Genomic DNA, 7,320 nt, shown 5'->3' with positions numbered 1-7,320 from the left:
GTCGTCTGCCAACTGCTTCATCTTGACGAGCTTGTTGAGCAGCGCGGTGCCCTGCGCCGCCGCAATCACCTTTTCCGCGCTCGGCGGCAGCGCGAGCCACTGCGGCGGCTGCTGCTCGGGCAGCGCGAGGACCCACGAGATGAAGCTGTCCATCTTGGTGCCCTCGGGCGCAATGAGCGGGTCCTTGTCGTCCTTGACCAGCGCAAATCCCGTCTCGTAGGCGGCGGGCGAGAAGAGCTCGTCGACAAACGAGTCGAGCAGCGTCTGGTCCGGATCGTTGTCGATCTTGCCGCCGTAGACGCTCTGCTTGAGCAGCGAGCGGATGGCGTCCCAGGGGATGCTGGCCGGGTCGACATTGGAGCGGCCCTTTGCGATCTGCATCACCCATCCCTCGATGGTGTCGAGCGCCGTCTCGGCGTCAGAGTCGTTGAACTCGAACGGCTTCGACCAGCCCAGCGGCGTGTACCGCAGGCGCTCGGTCAAGGTGGCGTGGAAAAAGGCCAGCAGGAAAAAGAGCCGCGGCGTCTCGGCGGGTCCGCGCTGCAGGCGGCTGGGCGCGATGCCGCGCAGGCTGTCGAGCATGCTGGCGCGGATGCCCGGCGGCGGCTCATTCATCAGGATGCGCGAGGCGCGCAGGAAGTTGACCGGGATCGACGGGCTCGTCTCGCACGTGAGGAAGAGGCGGAAGTTGCGGTTGGGCTGGAGGCTGTGCATCTTCTTCTCGAGCTGCGACAGCCAGCTCGGCGCCAGGTGGACGTTCTTGAGCAGCACCCAGTTGCCCGTCCGGGCGCCCGCCGTGATGGCGTGGTCGGCCAGGGCGAAGCCCTCCTGCGAGCCCATGGCCACGGGCGTGCACCGCGCGCCCACCAGCTTGACCAGGTTGTCGACCCGGTAGCTGGCGTCGTAGCCGGGCACCGAGCACAGGGCGATGGGCGTGCTGGCGTCGACCTCCTCGTCGACAATCTGGCCCAGGTCGTATCCGGGCTCGCCCAGCACGTCCTGGCCGAAGACGTGCGAGGTGAAGGCGGCCATGGCCTGGACGATGCGGTCGGGCCGCAGGCACTTGACGACGAGCATCTTGCGCACCATGTCGCCCAGCTGGCCGACGGTCTCGCCCTGCCAGAAGCGCGGCACCACCGTCTCGGGGCTGTTGGACCCGAGGAAGACCAGCCACTCGTCCGGGTGCGACTCCATGTTCTCCTCGATGGCCCCGAAGAACGAGAGCTTCTTAAAGGCCTGGACGCGCGCCAGCTGGTCCGGGTCGAGCATCGCCTCGACGTTGCCGTCGCCGCCGCGCGGGGTCTCGGAGCCGACGCGGATGCCGACGCTGCCGCCCTCGAGAAGGAACTCGTACTCGTCGCCGTCGAGCGTCTCGGCCTCGCCGCCTTCGCGGGCCTTGATCTGCGCCAGCAGCATGGCGAGCATGATGTGGTCGTGGTGGGCGAGCGCCTTGCTGGTGCGGCGGAAGACGACGAGAAAGAGGTCGCGCATGAGGATCTCGAGGCGCTGCTTGGGGTCCCTGACGCCGTCGAGGTGCGGGTTGCGGCGGAGGATGTAGTCGAAGATGTCGAGAAAGAAGCGCAGCGAGAACTGGTAGAAGTGCGAGATGAGGTTGAGCTGGTCGAGGACAAAGAAGACGGAGCTGCACGCCTTGGCGAGCGGCACGTACTCGGCCGTGACCTGCTCGACTTCCTGCATGACGGCCTCGGTCTCCTCGACCTTGGACGTCACCTCGGCGGCCTCCTTTTTGAGCGTCTCGAGCGTGTCGATGACGTTGTCGTCGTCGAGGATGTTGCCCTTGGACTCGTTGAGCGCCGTCAGCAGCGAGCGCTCGAGGTGGCGCAGCCGCAGGCGGAACTCGCCCTGCAGCTTCATGAGGTCGGTGCGCTTCTTGTCGGTGTCTGGGCGCTCGACCTTGAGCACCTGGTCGAGCGACTGGCTCTGCAGGCTGCCGCGGGTCATGGTGAAGTTGACAAACGTCACGCGGCTGCAGATGTCGGGCGAGAACTCGACCGAGGGGTCGCGCGTCGAGAGAAACATGTTGAACGAGGGCGAAAAGTCGATGTCCTGGCTGCCGAGGCGGATCAGGACGCGGCCGCCGGTCCTGCGCAGCTCCTTGTTGAGCACCGGGTTAAGGACCGGGTCTAGGTTCTCGACGTCCTGGATGAGGAGCGGATTGCCGAAGCGCAGCGAGCTCTCGAGGGCCTTTAGGAAGGCGTCGTCGAGGAAGCTGGTGACGGTGAGCTTCTGCGACTTGTACTCGTTGAGCAGGAACGACGTGGCCTGGCCCGAGGGGTCGATGATGAGCGGGTACCGGTTCCAGCGCTTGAGCATGATGGCGTTTTCGGTGCAGAGGGTGTCGGCGGGCAGCGACCTCGACTGCCACTCTATCCGTTCGTCGGCCGTCGAGAGGTAGTCGGCAAACGAGAGCTCGGGCTTGAACTTGACGTCGGCCTCGGCGAGGTGGAGGCTCCAGTAGTGCCACATCGACTCGCGGTACTGCTGGTCGAAGAAGCCGGCATAGGCCAGCATGGCGGCCGAGAGGAGGGCGTCGCCGACAATGGTGCTCATCTGGTCGTCGAATGTGCGACTGCCCGTCTCCCAGCGCTCCTGCTCGGACGACAGGCTGTCGAGGAGCTGCATGCTGCGCGACACGCGGTTCTGGACACGCTCCATCTCGCCCTTGATGGCCTGGGTCTCGCTGATGAGGGCGGCGTACTCGTCCTTGTAGCGAGCAATCTTGGCCTCGAGGTCGGCAATCATGTCGACAATCTCCTCGGCCTGGTGCTTTGTGACTCCCGCCTCGCGCTCGAGCGAGTTGACCTCGTCGCGGAGCGGGCCGACGCGGTCGAGGATGCTCGAGTACTGGACCTGCGCAATGACCCACTTTGCCAGCGGGCCGCAGGCCTTGCTGGCGCGGTTGATGGTCTCGTAGTTGTACTCGGGCTTGTCGAGGTAGTCGCGGCGCATCTTTTCGCGGATCTGGCGCGTCATCTGTCGGTCGGTGTCGAAGTTGACAATCGAGGCGATGAAGTCGTCGCGGCGGATGATGCCCTGGACCGTCTTCCAGCTGTCGATCTTGTGACCGAGGATGATGCAGACCGACTCCATGGCGTTCTTGACGGGCAGGGGCGGGTTTGCCATGGAGCGGACCTCTGTGAGGTGCTGCTTCTTGATGTTGCTGACGGATGCCTGAGCCTCTCGGACGGCGGGTTCGGCGGCGTTGAGGTCTGCCAGGACGACTTCCCTGCGCTCGCTGATTTCGAGCTCCTTTTTCTCGAGGACGGCCTGGAGCTGTATGGAGGCGGCCTGCTTCTGCTCTGCCTCTTGCTGGTCCTTGACCATGCTCTGCAGCTTGTCGTTTGCCTCTGCGTTTTTTGCCTCGAGCTGGGTTCGCTTTACGGCGAGGCTCTTTTGGAGCTCCTCGACCTGGTCTACGGTGGCCTTTAGCTTGTCGAGGCCGACGAGGAGGAAGCGCTGCTGGTCCTCGAGCTCTGCGCGCTTCTGCTGGGATACGTTTACGTAGTATTCGATGAAGCTGAGAAAGTGGCGCGGGGACTGGTGGTACCTGCGACCCTGCCTGCGGCGCAGCCGCTCTGCAAAGTTGTACACGCTAAAGTGGATGAAGACGAGCGCCTCGATGACGGCGGTGCGGTTTGGGCCGAGGTCGAGTGCGTTTGTGAGCTCGGTTGCGACGGTGCGACATGCCTGGGGAGACCAGTCGCCGGGAGCCTTGCGGCTGTCGTCGACGAGGATGGCGTCCATGGTGGGAGAGGGGAGGCCGAGCGGGGGTGGTATGGGCGGCGGCCAAGGGGCGGTGCGGGGTTAGTGCATCGGGTGGAGGGGGTGGTGGTTGTTGAGAGGACGTGGTGCGGGGTGGGGTCTTGATGGCGGTGACGGTGGTGGTGGTCTAAGGCGGCGAGGAGGGCGGGCTGAACCCTGGCTTATAGCCTGTGTTGGGTGTTGGTCGGTGCGGCTGCCTGGCTGGCTGGTTGCTTGGCCCAAGCCGTGCCGGTGTGGGTGCGCCAATATTGGCCGCCCAACCTGGCGCGCGCCCGCTGGCCCAGACCAACACCGCCCACAAAGCTTCCCCCTCTCCTCGCCACCTCGCCTTCATAACGCGGCCCTCGCCCCACCGCCGCCTCCTCCTGTCGGGGCGCGCTTCCCCTCCCTTATTGCAACACGCACTACTCTAGCTTCCTCTTGCTAAAGACGTGCACATGCGCCCCAAACGCCCCTCGACAGCACGCCCACGCAGCCAGCCGCCCGCTGGTTGACGCACGCCCTAACGCGCCCTGCGCCCTGCGCCTTGCCTCCCCATCCCACTGACCGCCCACGCTGCCTCTGCATCTCGCTGCTCATCCTTCTTCTTCTTCCCCTTCTCCTTCTTCTCTCTTTCTCCTCCTTCCCATCTTCTTGACCACCCCTCCACTGACCACGACGGCGCAATGACAGACAACGACCAACAGCAGCAACAGCAACAAGCCCCCCTCCCACCCCTCCTCACCACGCGCCATCGCCCGCCCTACTTCTTCAGCGACCACCAAAAGAGCCTCGCCGCCCTCTACATCCGCCGCCTCAAGTCCGACGACGATCGCGGAGACACCATCCCCATCCCCGATCAGCGCCAGGAAGACGAGCTGGGAGGCGTCCTCTGGCACGGCAGCCAGCGCTCCATCAAGGGCTCCCTCCTCCGCACAATCACCAGGGGCTGGCACGTCGACCCTCCTCGCGGCCCTCGCCAGCGTCGCCGTGGACCTCTCGCAGCAGAGGCTGACGAGCGTGAGGAAGAAGACGACGATGACGAGCAGTGGAGCGAGACGGACAGCCAGGTCGGCGACGGAAGCGAGGTAGAAGAAGAGAGCGCCGCGTCGAGCCAACACGCGAGCATGGACCAGGACAGCGATTGCAGCGGGCATCATGCCAACGCCGACGATGCCAACATCGAGCGCGATGCTCATCAAGATGCAGTCGCGGCCAGCTCTGACCCCGCTGACGCCGACGGCGACGACGACGACGACGACGACGACGACCCGTCTTACGTCCCATCAGACGCGGACCACGAGGCAGACCCGACATTCCTCACCGAGGCACCTTTGCGTCCTTGCACTCCCTCGTCCTCCTCCTCATCGGCATCGGTGCGCTTCGTCGACGGCGACCGACTGCCTCAGTGCGCCCAACCAGGTCGGGGCTGGACACCGCCGCCGACCATCAACCTGCTCCACGAGCGCTACTTTTCCACCGCCATCGGCGAGGACGATGACCGAAAGGTGGTCAAGGTGGAGGATCCCATCGTCGTCGAGGACAGCGACGACGAGGCGCGGCGCGAGCGAGAAAGGCTGCCGCTCATGCACCTCGAGCCGCACCACCCGCGACAGACCAAGAGGTGGACGCGCTACCACGTCGCCATTGCCCTCCGCGTCCCGCGTCCGCGTATCATTGGCGCGTCTGTCCCTTCACTCGACGGCGTCTCTGCGCAGTCGACGTCGACATCCAAGCCTACGAGGCCCAAGTCCAAGGGCATGTGTGACATGCACCCTCCCACGTTCCCGACGAAGGACGAAAAGGGCGCCGAGTCCATTGACGAGGGTCGAGACAAGTTCAAGCTCGACGACGACGAGGGTCAAAAAGGCAAGATCAAGGCTGACGACGAGGTCGAGGAGGGCGATATCGCAGAGGGCCAGATCGAATTCGAAGCAGAAGCGATAAAGGACGACGACGAGGGCCAGATGGAAATGGAAGAAGCGACGACGAACGACGCGGACCAAGACGGCATGACTGCGCACGACGGCGAGGCAAAGAAGGACGAGGACGTCGCCGCTTCCGCCTTGGCTCCCGTGGCGGCGGCGACGACGACGACGACAGTGCCGATCATTGACGTCGACGCGCTCATCGCAGATCCCGCTGCACCGTCGTCGTCGTCATCGTCGTCGGCGGAGCATAAGGGATTGGATCACGACATCAAGAAAGAAGGAGGGGACGAGGAGGAGGAGGAGGAGGGGTACGACTGGGAAGATCTAGCCGAGGCGTTTGTCGTCAAGCGACGCGGGGAGAGGCCGACGAGGTGGGAGTGTCTTGACCAGATGTGAGCCCGCCTTTCTGGCCCCTGGTCCGTGGCGCCCCGTTGGCGTCCCATCCAGCTGGTCCTCGTCATGCTGATGCTGATCCCCTCGTCTCTCTCTCCCCCTCTCTCTCTCCCTCTCTTCCCTTCGCTTCTACTCGATACCCGACGCGATGTTTGGGGATTGGGATGGGAAGGAGGATCAAGTACGCCAGCGTCGAAGCCGTTTGAAGGCCGTCGCACCGTCACCCTTCACCTTGTCTCACCTTGGATGCGAGAACGAAACGAACGCCATTCAAAGCACGGGTCCAGACCAGACCAGGTCAGGCCACCCCGTCACGTCCCGGCACGTCACGTCACGGCAGGTCGAGGCGAGGCTGGCAGACTGGAGGGTATCAGGTTGGTCGATACGACGCCGTGCACGGTAAGATTCCAAATGACGACCCGTCGATTCAGGGCAAGAACAAGAACGAGAACAAGGGCCGAGAACAAGAGCAAGAGCAGAGCAGAGCGGACGCGGGGTGGTGTCGTGGTCCCCCGAAGACGAAGGTGAAGATCAAGAGGAAGAGGAAGAGAGAGAGAGCGTCGTCGGCTATGCGGGCGAGTGGGGTATTCCGAGAAGATGGGTTGAGGACAGAGGACAGAGGGCAGGAGAAGCAAGAAACGAGGGACGACAGGGAGCAACATTGATGTCCTGCTCTCCTTCCCCCGTGTGGCAAAGGGCCGGCGAGGGAAAGAGAGAGAAAAGGGGGAGCAGGGGAAGTGATCTAAGCATCCCATCCAACATGACGACGAGACGGTCTAATCCCATCCAATCCAGCCCATTGATCTAGGTCCCCTCGTCCTCCTCTGCGACAACCGATGACCACGACCACGACCACGACGAACTCGCCGACGCAGCCGTAGCAGTGACCGTGGGTGGACAGCGCCGGCTCAGCAGCGGATGCCGTTGGGTCGGGCGGTGGGGTCGCGCGGAATCCATCCGTACTCGACGCCCTTCTGGTAGCTCCAGTCCTCGGCCTTGCCGGGCTCAGTCTTCCAGGTCCACATGATCCAGCCGCTTCCGCCCTCGTTTGCGTCGACCTGCGCCTCCCACATCTTGCCCAGCAGCGTCTTGTAGCCGTCGCTGAAGCCCGATGCGCTGCCAGACTTGGGCCCGCAGCTGCGGATCCGGCCGCGCGATCCGGCAAACGTGCCGTCGTAGCGCGCTCCTGTTCCCCGGCCGTTGACTGCGGGGTGGTGGGAGGGGGAGGAAGAGG

At 64.3% G+C, this 7,320-nt stretch overlaps 3 protein-coding genes across 3 annotated transcripts in view; 1 reads left to right on the top strand and 2 right to left on the bottom strand.

Annotated features, from left to right (window-relative positions):
- PFL1_05656 (uncharacterized protein) overlaps nucleotides 1-3,765 on the bottom strand; it is a gene marked incomplete at both ends in the record, with an annotated part of 5,122 nt that extends 1,357 nt beyond the window's left edge. Inside the window, one exon of the mRNA XM_007883192.1 lies at nucleotides 14-3,765. Coding sequence (XP_007881383.1) covers nucleotides 14-3,765 — 3,752 coding nt within the window. The remainder of the gene's footprint in view (nucleotides 1-13) is intronic.
- A 683-nt stretch (nucleotides 3,766-4,448) lies between these two features.
- PFL1_05655 (uncharacterized protein) lies at nucleotides 4,449-6,292 on the top strand (the record flags this gene model as incomplete). Its single annotated transcript, XM_007883191.1, has 2 exons — nucleotides 4,449-6,085; nucleotides 6,259-6,292. 2 exons carry the CDS (start codon nucleotides 4,449-4,451, stop codon nucleotides 6,290-6,292), a joined length of 1,671 nt encoding a protein of 556 aa, XP_007881382.1.
- A 702-nt stretch (nucleotides 6,293-6,994) lies between these two features.
- PFL1_05654 (uncharacterized protein) overlaps nucleotides 6,995-7,320 on the bottom strand; it is a gene marked incomplete at both ends in the record, with an annotated part of 2,155 nt that continues 1,829 nt past the window's right edge. Inside the window, one exon of the mRNA XM_007883190.1 lies at nucleotides 6,995-7,290. Coding sequence (XP_007881381.1) covers nucleotides 6,995-7,290 — 296 coding nt within the window. The remainder of the gene's footprint in view (nucleotides 7,291-7,320) is intronic.

The sequence above is a fragment of the Pseudozyma flocculosa genome, assembly GCF_000417875.1.
Source record: "Pseudozyma flocculosa PF-1 unplaced genomic scaffold scaffold00021, whole genome shotgun sequence".
In the NCBI taxonomy this organism is placed as follows: domain Eukaryota; kingdom Fungi; phylum Basidiomycota; class Ustilaginomycetes; order Ustilaginales; family Ustilaginaceae; genus Pseudozyma; species Pseudozyma flocculosa.
Note: the sequence above shows the minus strand (reverse complement) of the source record. Positions and strands in the feature narration are given on the sequence as shown.